The 27,241-nt window shown below is 49.9% G+C and overlaps 4 protein-coding genes across 5 annotated transcripts; 1 reads left to right on the top strand and 3 right to left on the bottom strand.

The window, feature by feature from the left end:
• Positions 1 to 135: 135 nt before the first annotated feature.
• Positions 136 to 5,975, bottom strand: LOC128729344 (AMP deaminase 2). Of its 2 annotated transcripts, none has more exons than XM_053823021.1 (6): positions 5,804 to 5,975; positions 5,469 to 5,682; positions 3,722 to 4,017; positions 1,630 to 2,461; positions 972 to 1,557; positions 136 to 908 (listed from the first exon to the last, which is right to left on the bottom strand). In XM_053823021.1, the coding sequence occupies exons 1-6, from the start codon at positions 5,973 to 5,975 to the stop codon at positions 618 to 620; spliced, it is 2,391 nt and encodes a 796-aa protein (XP_053678996.1). In that variant the 3' UTR covers positions 136 to 617. The 2 variants fall into 2 exon arrangements, with proteins under 2 accessions (XP_053678996.1, XP_053678997.1); XM_053823022.1 differs by having other exon boundaries at positions 5,831 to 5,975.
• Positions 5,976 to 14,956: 8,981 nt separating this feature from the next.
• On the bottom strand, positions 14,957 to 18,559 carry LOC128728498 (transmembrane channel-like protein 3). Its single transcript, XM_053822124.1, has 5 exons — positions 18,254 to 18,559; positions 18,071 to 18,173; positions 17,491 to 18,011; positions 15,339 to 16,920; positions 14,957 to 15,269 (listed from the first exon to the last, which is right to left on the bottom strand). Exons 1-5 carry the CDS (start codon positions 18,557 to 18,559, stop codon positions 15,229 to 15,231), a joined length of 2,553 nt encoding a protein of 850 aa, XP_053678099.1. The 3' UTR covers positions 14,957 to 15,228.
• A 2,847-nt stretch (positions 18,560 to 21,406) lies between these two features.
• LOC128728497 (NPC intracellular cholesterol transporter 1 homolog 1b) lies at positions 21,407 to 25,623 on the top strand. Its single transcript, XM_053822123.1, has 6 exons — positions 21,407 to 22,424; positions 22,496 to 22,713; positions 22,780 to 24,314; positions 24,381 to 24,493; positions 24,558 to 25,123; positions 25,189 to 25,623. The coding sequence occupies exons 1-6, from the start codon at positions 21,407 to 21,409 to the stop codon at positions 25,621 to 25,623; spliced, it is 3,885 nt and encodes a 1,294-aa protein (XP_053678098.1).
• Positions 25,624 to 25,757: 134 nt separating this feature from the next.
• On the bottom strand, positions 25,758 to 26,289 carry LOC128729199 (uncharacterized). Its single transcript, XM_053822855.1, has 2 exons — positions 26,000 to 26,289; positions 25,758 to 25,926 (listed from the first exon to the last, which is right to left on the bottom strand). Exons 1-2 carry the CDS (start codon positions 26,287 to 26,289, stop codon positions 25,758 to 25,760), a joined length of 459 nt encoding a protein of 152 aa, XP_053678830.1.
• Positions 26,290 to 27,241: the final 952 nt, after the last annotated feature.

Raw genomic sequence — 27,241 nt, 5'->3', positions numbered from 1 at the left:
TCTACCTGTAAAGCTAGTTTGGATATTTAGGACACACGGGGACGGAATACGGGATGTAGCAAAAGGACATACGAAGGATGACATTTTTATTGCACTAAAAAATGATCAATTATATATTGATACATGTATATGTGCATATAGGTACTATACCTTTGCTTTATTAACTTTGTTATATAATGAATTGTTTTCCTTTACCTTTACTCTTTCTCACTTTATCTCTCCTTTTCTCTTGCGCCCTGCTTTCCTATCTTTCTGTATCATTTCTAATGATTTGGTTTTGTGTGTTGTGAGTTCTACTATTGCGAATTACGAGTAATGAGAAGTGTCCAACAGGCACTGAGAGTTGGTTCGGTGCGTCCGGTAACGGTAAGAGACCATTTTTGACCGGAAATAACGAACCCAGAAATGCGCCCGGAAACCTTGAGCTGACGCCTCCACCCCTCCCAGGTTGTCGCGCGCCGGAAACAAAACTAAATAACAACCAGCTAACGCTAAGAAGCCCGGTTCCGGCGGGTGAAATAAGAGGACCAGCAGCCGGTTGGGCACGAAGGAAACCGGAACACGAAAGGGGCAAACGGAAGCGCCACTTAGCGGGAAATCCAGAGGTAATCCGTGATCTACTGCTGCGAGGCGTACTGCATCTTCTGCTCGTTGTTCACCTTGAAGATGTTGGCCAGCTCGTCCAGCAAGGACTCGTAACGGAAGGCGACCCGTATGTCGGGCACGTTGGTGCGCGTGATGTCGTTTCCGGCCACACCTTCCCGCGTGTAGTTCGGACCCAGCCAGTGTTGCTTCATCTTGTGCGGGAAACCAGACATCAGCACGCTGTTGCGCGCCAACTCGCACATATCACACGAGCTCAGCTTCCACACCTGAGCCGCGATGCTGTACTCTTCCATCAGAGGTTCCTGGGATGTGAAATAGCATGATGTTAGATCTTCGAGACAAGCTGAGAGTAGAGACTAGTATACCTTGGTGTAATGGAACTGAAGTGGATCGTCGGTTGAGAGCGATACGACTAACCCGCGAGCGAGATACTCCGGGAACGGATTGCGATCGTAGTTGAGGAACAGCGAGTTATTCGACAGCGGTGACATTGCGATTCCGATCTGTGCCAGGTAGTACAAGTACTGCAGTACAGGCACCTTGCGGAGTAGCAGCCCGTGCGAGATGTTCTCCGCCATCAGGTAACCGCAGACGAGATGTTGCACGGGACCTGCTTCACCGCAGTGAGGTCGCAGCACGAAGGTGTTGAGACCACGAGCCGCCCGGAAGTGATTCAGCACGGTCATGTTGGCGTACATGTAGTAGATGTAATAGGCGTACGGTGGGTTTTCCTCATCCGTCCACTGGTCCGGAGGTGTAACGTCACCATCGAACAGAGGATTCTCGGGTTTCGACTCATCATCCACGGAGTCAAAGCCGATCACGTACTGCAGGAAGGTGTGTATCTCCGGATGCTCGGACGGGTTGTTGGTTGCCTCGAACAATGGCTTGAATACGTTGTCCAGGATCTGCTGGAACGACGTCATGAGCTTGTTCGTCTTGAAGATGTCACTAGAAATCGATTCGGACACCACACGTTAGTACGCAGAAGGTTAGGTAGCTCATTTTCTCCGTGGTACTTACTAGAGACGCGGTATCTGCAACAACCAGCGGATGTTGTCCGAGTACACGTTGCCGTCAATGGCCCACTTGGCCAGCTTGTACCACTCATCCGGCGATTTGCCGTAGATCGAGAGCCGCAACTCCGCGTTTTGGTACTTACTCTCCTCGAAATCGCTCGCCACCTCCTTGATGATGTTGGCGAAGTACTTGCCGTTCAGGTAGTTGTCCGTCTTGAGGAAGGCTTCGCGCAGCCGCGACTCACCGATCGGGTTGTACTTGGCGTTGAACTTGTCGAACCGATGGAAGGTGTTGCGATCCGCGTGCACATCCAGCATGTCAACCGTCAGATCGTACGTGGTGAGGTTCATCGACTGGAACACCTGTGCGAGCGTCATCGGTGTACCCTTGGTTACCGTTACCACCTCATCCGCGCTGTTCTTCAGCGTTTTCTTGATGAAACGCAGCAAATGCTTCTGGTTCATGCAGCTAGCCGCGTGGATGTGCGTGTCCACCTTGCGGATGTTGTAGAAATCCCGATGGGGTACCGCTTTTTGCGATGCCAGCTCGCGCAGTTCGTTCAGTAGCACGTGAAGTTGGAACTTGGAGTATAGGTAGCTAAGCCGACGATAGCAGAACGACTTAAGCGGTCCATCTGCGATCATCGAGCACATCATCTGCATGTCCTGCACGAAGTCCGGCAGTTTGGTGTAGTGATACGGTAGCGGTTCGGTCGCTTCCTCTGTTGGGAACACCTCGAACACGCCGTTCACCGATCGGATGCTGTAGTTTAGGTTCTTCGGTATCTCGATCACCCACGGTGACTGCGTACTCTGCGGTGGATTGACTGGATGGTCTGCGTGTTGCACGAGACGGTGAAAGGAGAAGCAGAAAGAGAAAGGCTCACGTTTATCAAGCACATCCTTACGCATCGGTTTACAGTCACATCTGAGCACATTTCATTGGTGACGCATTGCAAAACACGCACATTCGCTTCATGTACGGTTACAAACCGGCTGCACAGGGCGTTCATTTGTACCACGAGCAATTAGATCACAGCGGAAGGAAATCAACAGACAGATGCAGCTCTACCAGGTGGAACTATGTATGTCTAGCACTACGCTATCGAGCGGTTAGTGTGAAGGTATTCCACGGAACGTGAAATAAATCGCAGAGGAGCAGGAATCCGTTGCGATGTACATCAACTTGGAGTACATCAAGCGCAGCAATTTTGTAGTCCGAACCGAATAGGGAAGCTCAATTTTAAAACCAATAGAGGGGGAAAGATTCTAATAAATAGCACTGACATACAAGGTAAGTAACCAGAAAGAAAGAAAAAACAAGACGATAACAAAATAAAACATAAACAGTGCACAGAAAACAACATAATTTGAAAGAAAGTGAAACGTAAATGAATCAATGAAAATTAAAACCAGCAAAAGGGCAAGGTAAAGAAGATAAATAAGAAACATATAAAACGAAACACAAAAACCGGACGTCCGAAATAATGAAACAAAATTAAAAAAAAAAACATATAAAAAAGAGCAAAACAAAAGGAAAAACACTTAACCCACTAACCATAAAGGGGCCGGCATCGCGTTGGTCGAAAAAGAAGACGCGAGGGGGTTTCCGAGAATCATTTGAGGAGGTTTCAACATAGAAAGGCACGTGTGTGTGTGGGAGGCCATGTTTGATTGTGCAGACCAAGAGCAAGGGAAGGAGAGAAGCAAAATATGTAAAATTCAAAATATATAAAAGAAACATAAACAGCGAGCGAGCTTCAGAGCATACAGAAGAAATGAAAAATAAATGTTAAACTAAAAAAGCAAAACAAAAAACCGGATGGCGTGAATAAAAAAAACAACACGTTACTATTGAGACGATCGATCGGCTGTAGAGGACGCTAGTGTCGAAGAAGATGGCGAAATCGAAACACACCCCACCGGCACGGTGCGATAAGGAAGTTCAGAAGAAGATAAGACGGTCAACTGTATGGCGTTGCTGGTTCTGCTACTGCTGCCGTGATTACCTACCACCCTTGCGCACACTATTCTCTCCTGTGACCCTGTCCCTTCCTCTTATTCCCTTCCTGTCACTTGACCACTTGATCACTTACCAGCGATGGATTTGCGCTCCTGATGCGTGATCGTGCTCGAATGCGTTGACTTCAGGAACCGTGCCGTTGTCTGCGGGAACGTCTGGTGCGAGTTGCGCATGTACTTCTCCCGGAGCTCGAGTGCCTTTACCAGTAGTGTGGAGGCACGTTCGAGATCATCCAGTGGTACACCGCTGGTGTCTTCGCCTGAGATTGAGACGCGCTGGAAATGGGCCACAAAGTCATGCTCATCGAAGGGCAGCTGCTCATCCGGGTGGACTTCTGGAGCGGTCGAGTGTCGATCCTGTTCCATGACCCTGCAGAAAGAAAGCAATGGGATGAGCTGTTGCAATTCTAGTGGGAGGATGCCGCTCATTTTCTGTGCATAAAACGTTGTGACGGGAGTTGATATATGCCTTTTTATGGTCAATTCAATACGGCTTTAAAAACTATTATGAAGTTAATGCTTGTTGCCCTTTCTGTCCTTCGTTTGATGCCCCGCTTATCCTTCGTTTGACGTAGTTTAACACGCTTACCAAGCAAAACGAACGAAAGGCTGATATTTGCGCTCTTATTTGTCACTCCAGTGCAAGGTGTTGCTTGCTCGGTTGCATTCGAACCAAACCCCACGGAAGTACTGAACCTAAACCGATATTCACCCCAGTCTCTCGTCACTTACAGCTCGATTGGCTAATTGATCGGTCAATCGATTTTTCCAATTCACTAATTATCAGCAGCCTCAACGAAGTGGAAAAAAAATGCCACACCCGGCACAAAAATAGCAATGCGGCTGGGATGCACGAATGTACTGCGAGAAAAACTGCACCCCCAAGCAGAGGGTAGTCGACCCACACGACCCGACAGAGACGAGAAAGCATTCCAATCAGAATAGGCAATCGCACTAGCCTGCTCTAATGGCGCCAGCTCATCCGGATGCAGGTTCCTATCAGTTTTGTGTGTCTCTGGAAGGCGATGCTTATCAGCAGAAGCTAACCTCACTTGCCTCTCAGGATCCTGACGTGCGCCTCTGTGCTCTTTTCATTCTCTCTCACTCTCTCTCTTTTCCAAGAATAGAAGAACGCCACGCGCGGGATGTAACTAACCTGAGGAGATCCCACTCGGAAAGCCATTTTTTCGTATCAACGGCACTACCCAGCATGCCTGACTGGCCTGTATGAAGGTGTATCGAGAAAAAAAAGGTCCTGCACGGTTGGACGCGTACCACGCACTGACGTACGGTTGCAGCTCGTCACAACTCGGGGTGATTCAAATTGGATTATGCACCCACCGGTGGGGTTGGTTTGTCAGGATCGCAAGCCGCGTAAGAAAACAGCACGAAAGAAAAAAATAGAAACACCCACACGCAGGAGCTCAAAAGACAGTCTGCGGTGAAAAGCACGCGAAAAAAAAATGAACATACTTCGATGAATCGATTGAGGTGGGAGTTCTTGCTTTGCGATGGTGACATTCGCTTCCGAAAGTAGTTAAACACGCGCCAACACGCGAACCATGTTGACGTTGTTCGCGTGCGGCAACTTGTCACTCAACCGGCCCCTAACCTCACCTAGCCAGGTGGAAAGCCACGTGTCTGGACACTGACCACTGTCCAAGAACGCGTGGTCTTCCGCGAGGACTCTCAGGAGCACGACGTTTCGTAAGCGACATTGGCAGAAACCGTTACACCTCCGGGACGTATTTTTAGCCATTTCGCAATATTACACACCCTGGTTGATGATGCAAACTTCCTTTACGTCTTCCGCATACTTACTTGGCGTTCAGCTGCCGCTGTAGCTGGAGCTTCTTCTCGATCTGCTCGATCGGGAACTGCGGCACTTCGTACGGGGCAGAAATCTCATTCGGCAGCACTCCGACAATGTCCTCTTGCGACAGGCTGAGCGCTCCGCTAAGTACACCTGCACCACCGACGGCACCTCCTGCAGCACTACCGATCGCATGCCCGGCAGGAGATTCGCTACCCTGAACTGAGAATAAAACCAGGAGAAAAAAAAAACGCCAAACTCAATTACTGATTGCCTTACGACAGGAGCTGCAGGCGCGCGAACAGAGATAGTCGCCGGGATTAGGTGAGGTGAGCAGAAAAGCCCACGAATCTGATGACTGGTGTCATACCGATGTCACCAATGGGCGTGAGAATCGACGCCTCTGCAGCCATTCGTGCCTGCTTCATCGCCTCCATGATCTTTTGATCCTCGAGCACCTGTAGCAGAGTGCGCGAGTCCTGCTTGTTGAAATTGATCTCCCTTTTTCGGTACATGATGTTGGTTTTTTTTGGTAACAATTTTCCAACACACATACACACACAACAAAAAAACACCGACCGTCAAGTAACACTCTGATCTTCAATCGACGATGAACTGACCGTCGATCGATGTTGAATGAGGAGCGATGTACAGCCGACTGGTTCGCCACAGATCCACCGGTAGCAGCAGATGAGGGACTTGTTGATTTTGCCTTCCATGGCCTACCCTCCAAGCAGGCTTGGTTCTCGATTTCTACCGTCATTCGGAAGCGAAAGACAGTGACAGCACATCCGACGGAGCGGCGATTGTGCGGCGAGATGAGACTAGACCTGAGCCCACTGCTGATAAGCGAGTCATCGCAGCTGCCACACGAGCGCTGATTAGAGTGGCATCACAGCGTGGTCAACCTTGGTTATCTTTGTTGAGCGCGACGTTGCGGCATCCCCCTCTGGGCGGAGATGGGATCTCCGATAGGTATCGAGGTAGGAGGCCGCTTGTTCAAACATCTGACGCGAGGCGCCAGTCGGTGATATACCATCTCGGATACGCCGCGACAGTGCCGACCGATAAAGAGGCAACAATCGGCGCCATTTTGTGCGCACTTTGTTGCGACGTCGACTCCCTGCAGGTGACCCACATCCCTGGCAACAGTGTGTATTAAATGTGCGGCCTCTTTCTCGCGAGCTTCTGTCACAACCCCGACAAACAAGCGCGACTGGGTGTTAATAATTGTGTTTTATCGCTCGGCACGGGGGTATTATTCTCGAACGGCCACCAGACCCAGTGTCCTAATTCTTGATCTTCTGCTACGACGTCACTGGCTGTTGCCAGATGGCTTCTCTGGCCGGATCGGGTGCGAGAACCTGCGATCCAAAGAACCTATCCGACAATAAATGCGTCACGCGAGCGTCGCAACGTTTTCGAGAGGGAACGAACACACACAAACACTAACCTTCCGGTGAGAAGTAATCGTTGAGCAGGATGGCGGGTGATCGAGGTGACATGATCATGGCGGGGTCCGGTTGATCGAAGGACGAGTTCAGATCGCACTTCAGCAGCACACCTCTCGCGCTCATCTTTCAAGCTGTTTGGGTTGGGTCTCTTCTAGGTGATCTCTCTGACAGCTGATGTTGCCGTCGTCAAAAAAAAAACAACAAAAAACCCTCACTCACTCCAAGCACTCACACACTCTGGACAACTAGGCCCCTGCCCCCGAGACTGGGTGCGTGTTTGTGTGGCTGTTGATCGCGTGTCAACCGTGTCAGTGAGCCGGCTCAGGATGTGCAGGTGGCTAGCAACACCAAAACTAACGCAAAACCAAAACTCCACCTTCTCGGATCTCCGGCAGACACGTGAGACCCCCGTGACGGACGTAGTGGATAGCAGGTAGTACACCTTGACGGTAAATCCCGACGATCAACAAATCACACCAGACCGGTCTGGCATGCAGACATCTACTGAGGATGGGCCGGTTCGTGAGCACGCAAAACCCGATCTCTGCCTTTTTGCGAGATAGCGGGATGCTGACACTATCCTATCCACACGCCGCCACCGTGTTCTTCCTCCTTTTGGGAGGGTGGGATCTCTCCCGATGTTTGCCGGCAGGTCCGCAGCTGTTTGACAGAACGTGCGCGCGCATACACGAGCGCTGGTTCGGTGACAACGATCAGACAGGAGTACGAGAGTCAAGAATGGAGGCTTTGCACCCAACGAACGTCTGGTGATCGCAGAGGTTACTCGGGTGCGAAGTGCTAAATTTAGATATCACACCCTCTGCTCTCTCACTCTCTATCTCGCACTCTCTGCTCTCGCGTGGTCGTTGATCTGACGTTCGGTGGCGTTGTCACAAATGCCCACTATGTTACAAACGCGACGGAACGTTCCACCGTAGGACGTACTCTGGAACAGCGTCGCGTGGCTAATGGCGGATCAGAACTGACCGGTTGGAGTCGTTTGCTCTCGTACCATGATCGCAAGTTGGCAGCGCGCAATTATCATCGATAAGATAATTTTATTATCACTTCCAACGGCTTCCGAGCTCCCGGCATAAGTGGATCCATTTCGGTTCGTGGGTTTATCACGTGTGATGCGATATTGAGTCGATCGGGGATATCACAAAATCAGTGCCGCTCGTGGAATGGGCTTGCCAGTTGTTCCACTTATCGGACGTTTCACACGTATCACACGGAGTTGTTGGGTGAACCCGAAAAATGGGCAAAAATTTTTACGTAATCCAGCGTGCGTCTAATCGATGTGGTGAGAACGTCGTGGGTCAGAATGCGACGACTTTACGCGCTTCTGCGACACACATCACTGACTAGTGGTTGGCCAGATTTGGGAAGGACTCTAGCGGCAAATGTCACTAGAAACAAGCACACAAGCACCGTGAAACCGGCACGAACACACCTCGAGCTGGATGTGGTTCTAGCTTCGAACCCTTCTGCCCTTAAAGACCTTTCATGGTTGCCCAGGGTAACCACCTGCTGAGAGCCGCTAGTGTCCGCATTTCAGTGAGTCGACGGTCGTTTTAGGTTGATGGATTCATATTCTCATGGTGACAGAAGATAAACTAAATATATAAGCATGTTTGACTCCATTGCAAATGGTTTTTAATCCCCTTAAAAATAGTCTACTGTACACATCCCTAAGACGTAATTTGAGCCATCATATACCTTTAGTAGCTCTGTACATTCACTGACCTAACCTAGTGGCATGTGTTCTCGACAACTTAAATCGACCAGCGCCTCAGCAGCCCGACACATGAGCTGGTATCGTGCGCATGATATTGATAAAACATTCCCCCCTTGAACCTCGACGACAACCCAACACCGCCTGTTCGTCTGTGAATTTTGTGAATGAAAAACCCCTCGCTAACTTCTTCCAGGTGTAGTACGCGAACGAGACGAGACGGAGGTGTCACCTTAACGTCAGGTGAGTTTCAGGCTCGACCGTGAACGGTTTGGTCCAGTTTCGGAAGGGACAAAGAACAGCTGCAGCAGTACCGGACCCCGCTCTACGTGTCCCTGTCGCGCGCATCTTTTGTTGTCTACCTGCGTATCTTGACGACGTCGTTGTTTACGCCGGACTCGCAAAGAAATGAATAAAACCGGGCCATCTCGCCATCGAGCACGCCTGGTACTTCCGTACTTCTGCTCAGCTTGCTTCGGTTCGCTTTGTTTGGGTTTCTTTTTTTGCGCCATTTTGAAGGAAATGTGACGCTAAATGAGGGCAACTTCCGGCAACTGGGCTCGAGTTGTCATGGCGACGCCGCGTTACCGGTGTTCGCTAATGAAGCTGAGGTACGCCTGCTTGGAAAGTATGCTCAGGCGTTCGATGGATTATTTTAGACTTAGACCATTATCCCTCATCATCGGTGGGTTTGTTGGGAAAAGTAAAAAAAAAACCACACCGTCACCGCCATGTTGAGATGTTGGAAATTTGACACCAACGAGTAATCGGATGCTTCTTGCAAATTTCCACCATTCAAATAACCCATCCACGTTTGAATTACTTCCAATCGCCCCTCACATAGGTACGCTAGGCCTCTAGGAACGTCTCTCAGAACCACGTTGCCTTTATTTGCTCACCGTGTTCTGAAATGCGTGACGTTTTTTGGCATTCTCCCGGCTGACATTTAGCCAATCAGCTCGTTTGCCAAAATGGCGCGATTTTTTTTCCTTCTTCTGCTCAACGCGAAGGTCACACGTTTTGGCCGATCTCCCAACGTGGCCACGCCAGTTCGATCGGAATTCCACGGATCAGCAACGAGCCGCCTGTCGATCGGTGTTGGGGCGTTAATTAATCGTAACGACGAGGTGAACGCCGAGTTCTCGATTAATCATGGCATCCAAAAGCGGCCGCGACACGCTGTTTTGGGGATTAAAACGCACCCGAAGGGCATGAGCGTTTCCCTTTGCTCAGTACCCGGCTGGCAGTAATTTTGCTGGCCTGTGGAGCTCTAAATTGACCGCCTGCCAAAACCCCAGCTCGGTTGACAAATGAGGATGGGCTGAAGGGTCTCCAACACTGCCATTTCCCGGTAAAATGGCGGCCACGCGGTTGACAGTAATTGTACCAAATTTAATACTCACCCCACCCGAACCATCAACCACAGCCCAGCCGTGAGTGAGCTCCAAAATTGGAGAGATAAATTGGACAATAAACTACCCAGCTGATTGATTGATTGGACGAGCTCAATTCCGGGTGTTCTGGTCCCATTTTCGGGTGGCTTGTCTTCCCCGAAAGCGGTCGAAAAACCAATTACTTATCTATCCCGTCGTGCTTCGGGAGGTGAAAGTGGACACTATCGCTGCGCGTGCTGTCCATTTGGAATCGAAATGAGCTCAGGTTTTCGTGCTGAAAGGTCGTCATCGAGTACGACGACCGGTTCGGTTTGCTGGAATGTGGGCTCAGGTGGTCTTTTGGTGGGGTAATTAACGGCCCTTTTTCCGTTTCGTTTTCGTGTGTTTGTTCGTCCCTGTTGGTCCCTTTAGAGGGTAGCTATTTACAAAGCCACTGGTCAGCGGCTTTCGTGTGGACCTCTCATCGAGTAATCGAACAATCGAGCACGCCAGAAGCGATAATTTGGCCAACTGGGGGTCATTGCTCGACGTTCAAACTCATTTCCGAAGCCTCACAGTACACGGAGGAAGTTCCAGCATTAAGGATATCGAACTCCGAAAGCATGCCAGTCGATGTTTAAGGATTCTGGGGCGTTCACTCGCGGTAAGATCGATCTGAATCCTTCTCATTCCTCTCATTAGGTACACACTTCACAGCTTGTGGCTTTTTCTTGGCATCCCTTTAAGGGCACCCACCTCACGCCCTGCAAAAGGTAACGGTGTTGATGCAATGCTACCGGTTCTACCCACCTGTCTTCAGCTTGGAGGTCATCTCGGCTTCAATTTCCATGTCGACATCGAAGGCGAACCGCTTCCGGGAGTTGTAATCGTTGGTGGCGGACATCGTGGAAGAAGGGGAAAGCTGGAAGCGGGTGGGGAGGCGACCGTGGCCCTTTCGGGGTCCGGACACACACACGTGTTTCACACACACACACGCACGGAAACACAAACACTCACTTAAGCACAAACACACGAGGCCTTCCGAGAGGCAACAGGTATCGGCGTTTTTGGATCGATTTTGTCAATTCGTCCGGTTTTATCTGCAGGATAGGACCCTCCAGGAAGGTGTGTGTGTGTGTGTGTGGGTGTGTTTGGGCACAAGACACAGGCAACCGAAGCACGGCCAACCGAAGGAACCGCTGAAACGACAATGTAATGCAACAAATGGTTTGTAAAGGTTTACTTCTCCACTCGCAGGCCGTGCTGAGACGGCGCAATTCGCGACCGGGGGCGGGCAATTTTTATCGATTTCCCCAGAGGGTGGAGGGAGGGGGGGGGGTGAGGCAGTGGTTGGTAGGAGAAGCTTTTTGTCCTTTACCTCCCCACCTTCCCCGGTGACCAGAAGTGGTGACCGGCCAGAGAGTGGGAATGGAGGTGCACTTCGAACTGCAAACAAAACAATGCTTTCCTCTCGAAAGGGCTCCACTCCCGCGTGGGTGATAGGAGGAAAGGGGGGGGGGTATGACACACACACACACTCACACACACGCACGTACGTAGAGCAGGGAAGGCACCAAAAAGACGCACCCGGTCACGAATGCGAACGCCGTGAAAGTGTCCTCCATCATTTCTGGCCAGTGGTGTCGAAGCACTGGAGAAACCGACCTGGTCTGCTACACCCAGTGGGTTGATGAGAGGCGGGGAGGGGGGGGGGTGAAGTTGGTGGTGGGAGGAAACAACGAGATGAACTACGTCACCTTTTCACCAATCTCCCCCCCCCCTCCTCTCCCCTTCCCACCAGATGATGTTTGGGAGTGAATTTTTTGCTTTTTCGAGGAAGCCAATGTCCTCTCACACGCGCACTCTCTCTCTCTCTCTCGCTTGCATTCGAATGCGTTTTTTTTGTTGCTCTCTCCTCATCTGCTGCTTCTCTCGATCGCTCTTGGGTGCGTGGTATAATCGCTTTTATTGATGTAAACGCGTGCCAGCATCGCTAGCCAGTGCGCATCCGTGCGAGCGAGCGAGAGAGAGAGAGAGAGAGAGAGCAGAAGTAGAAAGATGCAGTTCGTGTGTCCTTGCCGCACTATGCGGGCTCTCTGTTGTGCTTCATCGCGTACTCATGCGCCGAAGGGTCGCAACTATCCTTTCATCTCGTGCCGAAGAAGGGCCCCCAACTTTCCAGAGCCAGGGTTGTCAAAGTGCGGTTCAAAAAAATGGGGAGCCGCATTTGGGCCTCTTTGGCGATTTGTGAAGCTTCGCTATTTGTTAACGGTGGTGGTGGTGGTGTAAAAAAGCACCGAAACTGGAGTTTTTGTAAGGCACATTCATACTTTGCATTCCTTTGAGGCCCCATGCGAGCATAAAAGCATACAACACGTCCCCCAAAACGCAGCATATTTCCTCCCATCTGCTGCATGCCAATGACTACGTGCAGCGATCCATTGCGCCACGCATACAGCAACGCACTATCAGCTGATGGACGATGGCTGGCGCTGGTTGTGTTGGTTGATGTGGCGCCCTCCAAAAAAAGGGCTTCCATCTCGCGACCATCGGCGGTTTTCCATGCCAAAAAGGACCCTCACCTGGCGCGGGTTTCCTTCCTACCTGTGCAGCCAGCAGGACACACACACACACGCACGCACACGCACGCGATCCACAACCGATCGATGGCTCACGGACGGGTGTGTGTGAGTGCTTTGGGTTGGAGAATCGTGGCAGCCAGCGTTGATGGCCGCCTGGATGGGTTTGATGGCCGAATTGATGGTTTCGTGTTCGTCCTGATCCCCCCCCCCCCCACCCCTCCTGCCACCCCCTCAAGAGCCTGACACGCACACACACACACATACAGACAGACACACAACCGGGCCGGTAATTGAGCAACTCATCAAAACAACGTTCGCACGTCACTTCGTTCCCGTCGCATTTCCCGGCCTATTCGCTCTCGCATCTCGGCAGGACACTCGAACAGGGAAGGACTCTTCCCCTCACTCCCACACCCCGCTCCCCCACCGGTGCGGCTCACCTTTTAATAGCCCGTTTGACCCGCTCCTAAATCTGCTTTCCACCGGGGGCTAACCGGCCGTTTGCGGTGGCTTCCGTGAGCTTACTAGCGTACTTCTCGCACCATGTGTGCCAGTTTCGGTGGGGCAGTTGCACATACAACACACACACGCACGCACACACACACACACACACCCCTGGTGGGTGGTGGGTGGGGGGCTCGCGTGTCGGCAATTCGGCTGACCGTCAGTGAAGCGTGGCGGCAACGCGCGTTTACACGCACGTGTTGACGATTTCTGCGTACCACGATGCATGGTTTCCGGGGGGTGAGTGGGGGAGGGGGGAGGTGCGAAGGGGATCCCTAGGGTGCATGCTGTCCCTCCCATCTCTCCCATCCCTCCCACAGGCACACGCGAAGGCGCACGCGTGCAATGTACCAACACCAGTACCAACGCACGCGCCCCCGGAATGCTTCGAGAGGGGATGATGGTCAAGGGTGGGTGGGGGTGGGCGGCAGACAATACTACCTTTTTTTTGTGTAGGGTGGCAAATACCGAGTGGCCTGTTCCAGCCGCTGTAGGGTGAGCCTCACCAAAGCGCACATTCCAGATCCGGTTGCAAACAACAACACAACGCCTGCTCGAACAACAGCATGAAGGGCTCACCCTTTTTTTTTTATTATTCTTTATTCGTTATCTAACTTCACGCTATCGGTGCAGGGCACTTGGGAATAGATTGCGTTTCACTGTTGGGTGTTGTGAAATTAGAGAATAAAAAATAAAATACCCTACTGCCAAAAACCTCCATTTATTAATCCTAATTATCGCCAGTGGCGCCGGAAAGAAGAATAGCAAGCAATGTAATAATTTTGGCACCCTTAACGCTGCTGGCAACAATTGCAGCGAAAGAAAAAAAACACGCCAGAAACCCCCCCCACCCCCTTCCCCTCCACCCCTTCTTAGCACGATCGAGGTGTTATTAATATCAACCCCCGTGGGGGCGGAGGATCGGGGCGTTGTGTGTAAGCACGGTATAAATTCAAGCCCACCCTTCTAGACCACCCAATCAACCCCCTCACCCATCTAACAATCCCCACCCATCGCAAAAAAGGGCACCATCATGACAAAGTTTTGCCAATTCATTGCGTGCCGCGTGAATCACACCTTGCCACGAAAGGGGTGAGCATTTTGTTTACCACTTTGTGTACAAAGAAGTGGCTCTCTTTGCACCGTGATTCACCCCCACCACCCTCCCGATGACGCCCTTCCACCCCACCCAAAACCCTTCGGTTGCCAAGGTGTCAAGCGTAACCAGTAACAAAACAACGGTCCCTCTTTCAGTTCCACGCGGTGGCCCTTTTGTTCTATTTTTTTTTCTCGCGATACCCCCCACGGTTTTTGGGGTGGGAGGGCGTGTGGCCGTTACATTGTTTCGCTTGCAAACGGCGTCACGGGGTCGCGTTGGATGCTGCTACATCGCGAGATCGTGTTTCCGCTCGTCGGATGGTTCACTTCCGGTCGCGAAGGGCCTGATGATGGGCCCACACGAGGTCGGGTTGAAGGGCTCGGCACTTGGCAGGGAAGACGGAGAGAAGGGTTAGTGGAAGGTTTGTCATCGGGCTCATTTATTGTACTCGAGACCGTGTTCAACCTGCGATCGGATCGTTTATCGCGTGTCAACAGCGTTATCGACACGGTCGGATGGAGTGGTGTTGTAATGCGCCATAAAAAAAACGCCCCGTAACCTCTAGTTAGGTACGCAAGGTCACCAAAAGCTCAAATAAACCATTTAGCTCGCGAACAGCTGCTGCAACTGCATCTGCGTCTATTTCTACGATTACGCTCAACAAACGGGGTAAAGAATTAATCACGCAAGACCCTTGTTTTTTCTCACAAGTCGAATGTCGAGCCACAATGCAATGAAATTAATTTAAATAACGAATATATTTGTCCTACTAAACTACTAAATGGTGCATAGATAAAAAACCAACAAATCAGCTAGCTAGGCTTATTGCATTCACATACGCTCATAGTACAAGGAAGAAGGCTGCTTGGGCGGCCTCCTATCCCAATTTGGTCCCTAAGAATGCGCTCAATAAATAGAATCTCACGATCGCATTGCTACTAACTGCATTTTGCAGCTCACGTTTGTGTCGAGGGCATCTAACGATTATTCCGAATAAATAAACAGCCTCTTCGTCCCGGGGTTAGGTTCTTCTCATGCGTAATTGTTCCTCATCTTCGAAACCTGCTGGGAAAAAAAGCAAGAAATGTATTAGGACACCCCGGTTGTGTGTTAGAGAGCAACAAAACGTACGCTGATAGCCTGAACTAGAGGCGATGTTGGCGATATCCTGTCCCCGATCGCTAGGTGAGTCCTCACCATGCCGTGGTGACTCCTCGTACCGCCAGGTAGCGCAGGGATCGCTGTAGTACTGATCTGCAGGTCCATTAACACGTCCTGCACCGATCAACTCAATACGCTCGAGTTGCTCCATCGTTCCATCGGTACCTCGTGTCACCTTACTGAGATTCGCGAGCAAAAACTCCTTATCCTTCGCCTCCATATACAGCAGCTCCTTGAGCAGCTTCACCTTCGCGATCTGTGCGCGGGACTTCGCTCGCAGGTAGTACGTAACGACCCCCATCGTCAGCAGAACACCACCGATGATGGCCGGTTTGGTGACGTAAACGAAGACGCGCCAGAAGAGGTGTTCCTCACGCAGCTTTAGGATACCCTGCATGAAGAGCTGGTACATGTACTGAGTGCCACGGAATGGCCCACAACCAGCGCTCACTGGGACCTGCATGATGATGTAGCCGTGTGTGATGATCACCCCAAAAAGTGATACAAACGCGAGCACAAGGAAGAGTGTCTGGGTTTGACTGGAGCGGCCAAGCCGGGCTGGTGGCTGACACAAGTAGATCAGCTCGTACTTATCCACGTAGAAGACGAGCAGGAACTTGAGCGTGACGAGCAGAACGAGCAGTGGAGCGAAAAGAACTCCGAACCAGAGCAGTGTCTGATTGTACACCAACCCGAGGGTGTGTGTTTCGATGCAGAATGGTGGAGGTGTTAGGTACCGACCCAATCCTACACTTCCATAGTGGGTGTGAAGGAGGTAACGTGCGGCACGTACTCCTCCCAGCAGTATAGTTGAGAGAAACAGGTCAACGACAAGCAATCGGTATAGCTCCTGACCAACGGTCGTTTCCCAGCAGGTTTCATCATGAGAACGTGTAAGCCAATGTGCCACCAGCACACCAACGATCGTAACCTGCAGCAGGAAGCGTCGTAACAGGTTGATGTTCATCTGAGTTGTCGTCTGTCGGTAGTGCTCAAGTCGGCCTAGTAACTGACAGGCATATCCGAACGCAACCGTCGCGATTTGGGACACCAGTGAAACGTAAAGAGCAGACCAGTTCGTGAAGTGACTCGTCGCACTAAATCGCATCAATAGCGCCCAAAGACTAGCAGCAACGCCACCAATCATCACTAGGACGGTTAAGTGAGCTACCGAATGTAGAGCGGTTGCTTGGAGCCTTGCCCAACGTCCTGTCGGAACCGGTATTCGATTCCGCTCGCTGAGATAATCCAGCAGCTCATGCAGGATGTTGGCGTGTTTGAGACGAGCCGCTTTTTCGTTTGCAATACCGTAATCCCACGAGCAGACGATCTTGTGCGTTAGGATGTTTTGTACCGTCGCACTTGATTCGATGAAGCTAACTCGGTACGAGCGGCCCATGCTGATGGAAACGACGATAAACGTGGCCAAGAGGAGAAGGATGATGGTCAGGAAGTAGGCATGTGGTAGACTGTATTCGGCCGTGCCTGGTACCATCGTGAAGGAGCGGTTGCTGTACGAACCGTAGTACATCACCGAATCGGTTAGGAACCCCTGTTGGAATGAGAAAGTCTTGTGTTAGTTTTTTTCTGGTGAACAAATTGCAAGTAACGACGATTGAAGGTGAAATCTGATAAACTTGATTCATCAGAACACGTGGAAGAGCACGATCAAGAGTCTTGAGTATACTATCATCCATTTATATGTCATAAAAGTGATTTGTTTTGGGAGCAATGCCACCAAACTGTTGTTAAAAATGTTTTATAAAACTTTGTAAAACTAAGATTAGCTTTTTCCTCAAAGATCTTAAATGAAATGACCATCTGTTCTATAATGCACTACAATATAGTTGTTAAATTGCAAATGGCACTACTAATATGAACATATGAAAGTTATGCGTTACAATGAACGTATCGCAGAATATCTAATGAAATATGGAAATGTGATAAAAAGCATATCAAAGAACCAACGGTTAGCATCATGTTAGCAACTTACCAATAGTAGCATCCTGAGTGTTAGAATTCGTAAGCATGAGTATAGATAGAAAAGTCAAACTACGCCTATTGGTTTAGATGTTTAAAACTCTAGCAGAAATCGAGGGCGAAACTCGCTCCCTACGCTTACCTCGCCGGTGAATAAATTCCGTATATGAAACTGCTGCAAAGCCGTCCCTGTATCGTCGGGTCCTGCCAACAATTGCGGGAATGTCACGAACGAACCGACAAATAGTAACAACGCAAGGTTTAGCACCAACAGCCGGCGTAGAAACCGGAAATACGCGCTGATGCGACTACCAAAGTGGCCCTCGATCTGCTTCATGCTGCCGTAGAACAGCTCGAAGTTGGTGACGTAGCTTTTGAGGAGTTTAGCTCCTCGAGAAGCGTACAGTTTAGCGCTGTATCGGTACCGCCGCAGGAGTCCGATCGATTTCGCGCGAGTTGCACGACGGTGAACCGTTTGGGATAGATGTTCCCGGATTTGGCGCTTGGTCGAGATCTTGTGTGCAATCGATTTGATCGCCTCGATGCGGAGCTGTTCCGCGATCGGGTTGTCTTCCATTAGCTGCTCTCGTTGGCCAAGTTCCATCGTGATGTGGTCGACGTCTGAGGCGCTCGTCGTGATAAGATCTCCATCGATCGAGAGAGCTGGGGCGAAAGCGAATGGTTAGAGCTATTTCTTACTCCAGCAGGACTTGCGGACTTACTCTTCTGGATTCGCGACGGCATCAGACGGATGGTTTTGTTATAAACTGTGCGTTTATTGTTCTTAACGCTGCGTCCAAAGTTGCTCGACCAGCGCCGAAAGCTCTGCGTGTGAGAGAAAAGTCCCATTATTTCACATTCAATCGCTCTAAAGCTGATCAGAATAAATCCAAGCTTGAACCTACCTGCGAGAAGCTTACGTTGACGCCCATTACCCGATGGTTACTGTCGGCCATTTCAGACTGGAATCGATCTTCGATGCTGGTCAGAGGTTTACCGGCTCCAGCGAACCGTTCCGGCCCATCCAAAGGAGAATCGTCCGGCAACACCTCGATCTTATCCTCTTCCGGTGATACCTTTGCCGAACCGTGTACATTACCCGTGGACAGTCCTTCCGGGGTGCCGTTCATTTGCAACCGTCGTCTGGTTCCAGCCTCGTTAATCTCGCAATGAAATGCTGCATCGTTTAGCACCGCACGATGTCGAGCCATGTTGATAGAGTGTAGCAAGGATTTGATGGCGACTCTACGGAAGCGATTGTGCCTTGATTGTGGCGTGTGGTGTACGACTCTCCCGATTCCCGTCCTGGTATGATAAGTCAGTTCGCACGCATTATCTCTTCAATTGCTGGAAATGGTGCTACGACGCCCTTCACCAGGAGCACCTAAAACACTGGAGGAATTTTCCAATCTATTATTGTGTCGTTCTCATGACAATACTCAAATCTACGCCCGTTATCGTTTTGTAAACCTTTCACTCGAGCAAAAAAGGGAGGTGTTTTTTTTGTTGTGTCGAGTTGTTCAGGCTATAAAACACGCAGTTTACTCATGCTCTCATTATAAAAGATATAGCTGTTTGACTCAACTCAGCACCTAGATCTGGTTTAGAGATCAAGCGACAACCAAGTTGCTGGGCAAATCTAGTAACCTTCACTTAGCATAGAGAATGTTGCCAGCCTACGTGTAATTCATTCCATTCGATGCATAAAGATCGCTAACTGTTTAAGCTACGTAAGCACGGCCTTCTGAGATGAAAATGTATCGTGTTCAGTACGTTAAGCTAATGGAAAAGGGATCATATAAGTTAGAACGTAGCTATGACGAAACATTCCATTGATTGTAGGAAAAAAAGTCATCGAGAAAAATAATTTTAATCACTCCCTCCTACGCAACAACGCCCCAAACAACATATAACTGTACATACCCAAACACCTAGTTGATTGTGTTTATTTGATGGACGGTTTTGCTCAGGCAACTGTAACACAAAATTAGAACACTTTTTTTCAAGTCATTTTGAACAAAATATGCCTTAATTTATTTACTACACAAAACTGATCAAAACAATCACACGCACGTCTACACACGACTCAGTACGCACAGCTGATACACTTCGTGACACAATAAACGTCACATTTATTACGTTGATTAGAAATTTGAAATGTTGCATTGATTAATTTGGTAGCCGTTTCGTTGGTTTATGCAAGCAAATATTTAAAATAAATGCCTGTAAAGTTGTTGTACAATGCATCCAAATCCTTACATTTTTAGCTAGAAGTATGAATTTTTTTATTGTGATTGATAAGTACGATTCAAACTATCATAATTTAATAGAAAACTTTGCTTTATAGCAAACCAAGCAACATCAATTTTCGGTTCTTTAAGCTATTGAATCAAAACAAAATGTACTTTATTATGTAGCTGTTGATGATAAATAACATGAGTATGAATCTTTTGAATGTATTAATTCCTTCGATAACCCATAAAATAAAAAAAAGGAAAAGGAAAAAACTGAAAGGTGTGCAAAAGCTATAAAACGTTGATATTGACCAAATATCAAGACCCAATGAAATACAAATGTATTAAGAAACCATTCTTTAAGTGTTGTGAATTTAATTGTTTTTGATAATCTGAACATGCATTTTATTTAGTCGAACTATAAAAAGCTAAAAAACAATCACGAAAGCTTTAAAACGAGCTTCTGTGAAATATTTCAAACTTGAAATGAAACATTTCACAAAAGCTCGCATTGCTGTTAGTAGTAGTCCGTTGATGCAAAATACTGAAAACGTGTTGAATAGTAACACTCTATGCACAATATACTCGCTATAATGAAGAGAACTATGTGAGAAAAGTTGTATTATTGAATACATAATTCATTACAAATCTGTAGGAGACATGTGAGCTATAAAAATAGCGATTATCGTACTGCTTCAAATGCTGATCCTTCGATTACCTCCGGCCATTGATCCAGTTGTCATGGGGGCGATAAGATTCCTTGGCCCTGATATAGCCGTTTCGTATCACCGATTTAGAGACGGGCCGTGGAGACCAAGCATGAAGTTGGAGTTTTATTGATGATCGATTGTGAACATTTCGACAGATGCGCGGTTGAAAGGCTGAGTCGCATCCGGTAAGCCGTAAGTGCGAGATAAGCGAAATCCAGGTCTTGGAGATTAGATACGTCAATGGCCCCGGCTTCTACCGAGCTATTCCACCCAGGTGCAGGCTTATTAGGAGTCCTTCTTCTTCTTCCTTTAAACCGGGGCTTCCCCTGCACACCCGAAATCAATAGAACGATCACAATTTGCAAGACAATCGGTATTCCGAAATGGCGTTAACGAGGCTTTCTTTCCGATTGGCGATTATTTTGGGGTATAGATTTTCGGACAGCCTTATTCCTGCATCATTTGGTCGATAAGGTCGTACCTGCACGGTGCCAAAGTCCATTACAGATCGCTGATGTCAGCTTCCACGATGTGTTTTCAACTACTCTTGCAGCACCTGTCTGTTACGAAGAGTCATCGCTCGATAGGAATGAGGAAAGCAAAGAGATAGCGTGCGGCAGATGTGAAGTGGGCACTATTCGAGTGTCAGCTTCGAGCTGTCGAACACCTGGCCAGAAGCAGCAGATGACCCACCCTCCCTACCCGGGAATCGATAATCACCTGAGGTACGGTGGTCCAATCTTATCAGACCTTCTGCAGCCGTTCCGTATCAATCGCTTTCTCGTGACTGAAACAGTTGAATTGGCCAATTTAACCGAAACAGGTAGAGGGTCTAGAGAGGATGAGCTGCAAGGGTTGGTGAGGTGAATATTCTCACGGCGATGGTTCGCCAGAAGCGCAGTATCCTTCGAGCCACCGTGGAGTGTTAACTGAGCTGCCACCTCGAGCTGAGCCAAGTCCTCGATCAACGTTCAGCTATCTACTTCGGCGCGGTCAACGGTGTAGAGCACCTGGTGGTTCGAGAGTGTTTCGAGTGTTCCCGAACGTGCGCACCGTCGATGAAGTGGATGTGATTGCGCACCAGATTAGTGACCATTTTCCAAGAGGTCATGCAATGAGGCGCTGGAGTGTGACGAAGGATTTCTTTGTCCGATCTGACGGACGTACCTCTTTAAGCAAAATATCTGTGATGTTGGTGCTGCTAATACTGCTGGTGGTGTCTCCAGTGGCACATAGCCAGGAAGAGGAGTACCACTGTGTCATGCATGACGTGTGCGCCTTGATAGGCATCCACTATCAAAATTGCCCAGTGAAGATGGCTCCCAAACCTCTCGAGGATCAGGAAGCGATAGCCACCATGCATCGACGTTGTGCGTGGATGTTCCCAACCGACGATACGCCTGTCTGTTGTGCGGCTTCGCAAGTCCGTGAGATGGACAAGAACTTCCAGCAGGCTGAGGGTCTGTTTAGTCGCTGCTCCACCTGTCTAACGAACATGCTGTACAGCATCTGCAGTCTGGCATGTCACCCAGAGCAGAGTAAATTCTTGACAGCGTACACGGAACCAACGACAGGGGCGTACGTCGATCGGGTTGACTACCGCATCGATCGACAGCACGTACAAGAAGTGTATGACTCGTGTCGGGGTATTGTGCTACCCTCTAGTGGCAAGTATGCAATGGACGTCGGTTGTGGCTTCTGGGAGGCGGCCGGATGTACGGCGGAGCGATGGTTTCAGTACATGGGAGCTGATGACAATGATTTCGTGCCGTTCGAGATCAGATACCTGTATGAGGAGGATCCCGAGCGGCGTTTTAACCATTCAGTGAAGCACTGCAATGAGGCGTATGATGGATCATACGCCTGTTCTTGTGTGGATTGCGATGAGAGCTGTCCAACCAGTGATCCTCCCCAGCCTGATGATCCAGGTTTCACTGTGGGTGACCTCAACGGTGTGACCTTTACTGTGGCTGTTGTGATTGGTGGGATTGGGCTGTTCTTCATTACACTGTCACTGGTATTTCGGAGCCATCGCCGCTCGAAATCTTCGATGCCAGACTTTCCTCCCATATTGGGAGGATTCCCAGCAGTCAATCGCGCGTTAGTGCGGCTGTTCACGCGTTGGGGAACCTGTAAGTGTTTACAATCAGCAACTCAGTCTTTAAGAACGTTGTCATCACCGGTTTCTTTCGCTTTTCCACAGTTTGTGCACGCAATCCGGTGTTAATTCTTGCCATCTGCTCGTGGATTATCGGAGGGTTAGCATTCGGCATCCAGTACCTAATCATTACGACAGATCCGGTCGAGCTGTGGGCAGCCCCTGACAGTCGTTCGCGCCAAGAAAAGGACTACTTTGACTCTCGCTTTTCACCTTTCTACCGCACCGAACAGATCTTCATTAAGCCCAAGCGGCAAGACTTCGTAAGTGAGCCTTTCTAGAAAGACGTCGACACCAACGCTGACGAGACACTTTATTCGCATTCACAGTTCGTCCACCCGACGGCGGAAGGCAACCAAACGTTCGGTCCGGCCTTTGATCGGGAGTTCTTACTTCAAGTGTTTCAGCTTCAAAACACAATCGAGCAGCTAGGACGGGAAGAAGGGCTCGGGCTAGAGGACATCTGCTATGCCCCGATGACGGCGGTCGGTCTAAAAACCGTGTTATCTGAGTGCACCGTTCAGAGCGTCTTCGGGTATTTCAAGAACAACCTAGCGGAGTTCAACCGTACCAGCACGGATTTGAATGGGTTCGAGGTGAACTACCTGGACAAAATCAACGGATGTACGCGTAATGCATATCTACCGTCTTGCTTCGGGACGTACGGAGGACCAATTGAGCCAGGAGTTGCTCTGGGTGGGTTTCCTCAACCGGAAACCGGAGCTAACCCAGACTTCCGGTTAGCCTCCGCCGTGATCTTAACCTTCCTGGTAGAGAACAAGGCGAACAAAGACGAGCTAGGTCCAGCTCTGGCGTGGGAGAAGCTGTTCGTGGACTTTATGCGGGACTTCGATCATCCGATGATGGACGTGGCGTACTCGGCGGAACGCTCCATTGAGGACGGCATCGATGAGATGTCTGAGGCGGAAATGTACACCGTCATCATCAGTTACGTGGTGATGTTCGTATACATCACCTTCTCGCTTGGGAAAATCCGTGGTTTCCGTCGGTTTCTCCATGGATCGCGTATAGTCCTTGCGATCGGTGGCATTGCAGTGGTGCTAGCCTCTGTCGCCTGCAGTCTTGGGTTTTTTGGTTACCTCGAGTTAGCCACCACGATGCTCACGATTGAAGTTATTCCGTTCTTGGTGCTTGCCGTCGGTGTTGACAACATCTTCATGCTGGTGCACGCGTTCAACCGGATTGACCGGGTACGTACACCTGAAACAGCATGCGCTATTGGTGAAGCTCTTGGCCAGATTGGACCCTCAATCCTGCTGACATCAGCGAGCGAGTGTTGTTGCTTCGCCATCGGAGCCCTCTCACCTATGCCGGCTGTTAACACCTTTGCTTGGTACGCGACCGTTGCTTTGCTGGTGGACTTCCTGCTACAGATCACGGCCTTCGTTGCACTAATGGCACTTGATGAGATACGAGTCGAAGGAGGACGTCTCGATCTGGTGTGTTGTGTGCGTGCGAGCAAGTTAGTTGATCAGCCTGACGATGGTCCTGGTTGGCTTGAGCGGGTTGTTGAGCGATTTTACGTGCCGATGCTTCAACGGCCAAGAGTGCGATTGGTTGTGTTGGCGATTTTTCTCGTCTGGGGATCGCTCTCGCTCATGGTTGTGCCGAGCATCGAGCCCGGACTTGACCAGGAGTTGTCAATGGCGGAAGATTCACACGTCGTCAAGTACTTCCGATTCATGGCGGAGTTGTTCTGGATGGGACCACCGGTGTACTTTGTGTTGAAGCCTGGTCTCAACTACACGGACGTGCGCGACCAAAACCTGGTATGTGGAGGCATCTTGTGCAACGACGATTCCATCCAAACCAAGCTGTACCAGGCTTCGCTTTATCCAGCTACGTAAGGCTGCAGTACAAGAAGAAGTTAATGACATAGGTTACTCAACAAAGGTTTCTTTCTCTACAGGACGCATATTGCACGGCCTGCTTCATCCTGGTTGGATGACTACATCGATTGGTTGTCCATTAACTCCTGCTGCAAATTCAACCCATCTGATGGCTCATTCTGCAGTAGCAGTGGTATGTCTTTGATCTTTCTTTTAAAGTGAACGCCTTCTACATCTCTTTTGCTTTTTCTACGCAGTTTTCTTCTGCAGTTCATGTCAGCGAGCGTACGATGATACTGGAATTCGACCGACAGTGGCTCAATTCGAGCGGTATCTCGAGTTCTTCCTCTCGGACCTACCTGATGAAAACTGCGCCAAAGCAGGTCGGGCAGCGTACTCGCGTGCCCTCAACTACATCCAAGACTCTACCGGTCAGTTGAACGTACAGGACTCATACTTCATGAGCTACCACACCACAGCCGTGACATCCCGACAATTCTACACTGCACTCGAGCAAGCCCGTCGCATCTCCGACGACATTCAAGCCATGCTAGACGAACACGAGGCTGGTGTTGAGATCTTCCCGTACAGTGTGTTCTATGTGTTCTACGAGCAGTACCTCACAATCTGGTCTGACGCGATGCAGTCACTCGGGTTATCGTTAGCGGCCGTCTTCGTGGTAACATTCCTGGTCACTGGGCTCGACATCCTGTCCGCACTCGTGGTGGTATTGATGGTGTTCTTGATTGTGCTCAACATGATGGGGCTGATGTGGCTCTGGAACATCACTCTGAACGCTATCTCGCTCGTGAACCTCGTCATGGTAAGCTAGCCGCGAACTGGCGTTATATTGGCCTGAGTTTTCTCATTCACTCTCACTTTCCACAGAGCGTCGGCATTGGTGTAGAGTTCATCTCGCACATCGTGAGGACGTACCGTCACGCACACGGTACTCGCCTGGATCGTGCAGGTGAGGCGATGGTGCGTACCGGTAGTTCCGTTTTCTCCGGCATCACGCTCACAAAGTTCGCCGGGATTGTCGTCTTGGCGTTCGCCAAGTCCCAGATCTTCCAAATCTTTTACTTCCGCATGTACCTGTGCATAGTCCTTGTTGGGGCCGCACACGGACTGATACTGTTGCCGGTGTTCTTGTCCTATATTGGGCCACCACCACCGTCGAGGGATAGTGTTGAGGTTGAGAAGCGAACTGCGCAACAGAAGCCCACGGTGGAGCACAAAGTACCACCGGAGGACGCCGGAGAAGAAGAACTAGCTATCAAAGAAAACGGTCTTCCCGAACGGAACGAAGTAGAATCGCGATAGGCTTTTGCTTTTAAGCTGTTAATTTATTCACCATACGTACCAATAATAAAACAAAACAATACTAAACCATCAAACCAAGTGTTTCTGGAAGGCGGTTGGACGTGGTTGTACATTGAACTAGACGTTATTGGTGCCTATGACGTCAGCTTGAAGGGAACACCAGTAAAGCGCGGTCGTTGGGTGATTCGGTCCGCGTTTATCTTTTCACCCACCAACGTGATCGGTGAACGCTTCTTCGGGTGGTACAGCAGATGTATGTCGCGTCCTTCGTACCGATAGAATGGCTCAAAGTGCCAGCCATAACTGTGGAAAGAAAATGCGACCGAAAGAACTGTAGCAAAGGAGTTCCAAGTTTCAGGAAGTTGAAAGACCCTACCACTGGCTCTCGGTGATCGGTTCCGGATGGCGATCGCGTGGTCCTTCAGCGATCGTTTTCTCCACCAGCGCGCAATAGCGATCGAAATTAGGTAGTCCACTCCTTCCAGCTGCGGTGGAGTCGTACTTCGACCAGAACTTGATCGCGATCGGTACACGCTGTAGGTTCGGCAAAAAGCCATCGTACAGGCGTATGAAGCGGTTCTGACGATTGATCAGTTCCTTCTCGAACGCGTAAGACACGATTACGGGGGGTCGTGGAGGGCTGTCTTCACCTTTTAGCATGGCCATGGTTCACTAACACACACACACACACGCGGAGAGGAGCTCTAATGCCCCGATTTGGTTAGGGTTCAAATAATTGCCCTCCTTTTTGGCAACCGCTTCAGATGAGCGGAAGCAATGAACTAACCCAACCGTCCTGACCGACTCTGGACTCCGGGTGCCTACTGCAGGTCCCTGATGGAACGTCGCAACGTACCGCGACTACTCTGTCTACCTCCCCACAACACCGACGACCCGTGACTAACCTAGCGGCCGGAAAAATGCTAGCCATCCTGAGGCATTTACCTTGAGCTTCCCGCAAAAGGAGTTCCAAGGTTCCCGCAAGCTGCCCCTTTTCGGGGTAATTCATAATCAACACGCTCCGGGGGAGGGCATTGAGGAGGGCAAGAGCCGGAACGAGAGTCCTGGGGAAGGAGGAGCTAATAATAGTAACGCGACTACGGATGCCACAACTAATGACGAAACGGTAGTAACAATACTAATAAAAATAATAACGAAGTTGATGATAATAATCGTAACCAAACATGGCGGCACGGCTTCTACCCGGTCCTGAGGATTGGAGGAAGTAAACTTGCGCAATTCTTGTGAACAATCGACGACCTGACTGAGGACCAAGTGAGGTACTAAGACACCGGGTCCTGTCTGGAGCGCCTCCAAATCCACCCCGTCTGTGTCCTGCAACGGTGGGCAATAAATTGTTTGCCAAAGTATTTCTGGTTCCATTTTCCGTGGATGCCTCAAATGCTCCCCCTTCCACGCGATTCTAGGTTCCCTACACCGCGGTCCTATCACTCTTTGTCAATGTCTTTTATTCCCCTCAAAAAAAAAAAGAGCGAAAGAGAAAAAGAAAAGCAAACCTCAAAACGGAACTCCTCGCGGAACTTCTTGAATCATGACTGACCTTCGGCGTCGGGAACTTTGGGTGGGTTGGAGGAGTAGCTCCCGCTCAACCCACCTG

The sequence above is a fragment of the Anopheles nili genome, chromosome X (genome assembly GCF_943737925.1).
Source record: "Anopheles nili chromosome X, idAnoNiliSN_F5_01, whole genome shotgun sequence".
Classification (NCBI taxonomy): Eukaryota; Metazoa; Arthropoda; class Insecta; order Diptera; family Culicidae; genus Anopheles; species Anopheles nili.
This window is presented reverse-complemented; position numbering and strand designations above follow the sequence as displayed.

What these genes read in the sequence shown, in the direction of transcription:
- LOC128729344 (XM_053823021.1), bottom strand. Translation starts at nt 5,975, where the DNA reads ATGTACCGAAAAAGGGAGATCAATTTCAACAAGCAGGACTCGCGCACT. An exon ending in CAGCGGCAGCTGAACGCCAA is followed by an intron (nt 4,018 to 5,468) that starts GTAAGTATGCGG and finishes TTCTTTCTGCAG; the next exon opens with GGTCATGGAACAGGATCGAC. An exon ending in GGAGCGCAAATCCATCGCTG is followed by an intron (nt 2,462 to 3,721) that starts GTAAGTGATCAA and finishes TGCAACACGCAG; the next exon opens with ACCATCCAGTCAATCCACCG.
- LOC128728498 (XM_053822124.1), bottom strand. Translation starts at nt 18,559, where the DNA reads ATGGCTCGACATCGTGCGGTGCTAAACGATGCAGCATTTCATTGCGAG. An exon ending in TCAACGTAAGCTTCTCGCAG is followed by an intron (nt 18,174 to 18,253) that starts GTAGGTTCAAGC and finishes TCTCACACGCAG; the next exon opens with AGCTTTCGGCGCTGGTCGAG. An exon ending in GCCGTCGCGAATCCAGAAGA is followed by an intron (nt 18,012 to 18,070) that starts GTAAGTCCGCAA and finishes CTTTCGCCCCAG; the next exon opens with CTCTCTCGATCGATGGAGAT.
- LOC128729199 (XM_053822855.1), bottom strand. Translation starts at nt 26,289, where the DNA reads ATGGCCATGCTAAAAGGTGAAGACAGCCCTCCACGACCCCCCGTAATC. An exon ending in CCGATCACCGAGAGCCAGTG is followed by an intron (nt 25,927 to 25,999) that starts GTAGGGTCTTTC and finishes TTCTTTCCACAG; the next exon opens with TTATGGCTGGCACTTTGAGC.
- LOC128728497 (XM_053822123.1), top strand. Translation starts at nt 21,407, where the DNA reads ATGAGGCGCTGGAGTGTGACGAAGGATTTCTTTGTCCGATCTGACGGA. An exon ending in AGCCCAAGCGGCAAGACTTC is followed by an intron (nt 22,714 to 22,779) that starts GTAAGTGAGCCT and finishes TCGCATTCACAG; the next exon opens with TTCGTCCACCCGACGGCGGA. An exon ending in CGCTCGTGAACCTCGTCATG is followed by an intron (nt 25,124 to 25,188) that starts GTAAGCTAGCCG and finishes CACTTTCCACAG; the next exon opens with AGCGTCGGCATTGGTGTAGA.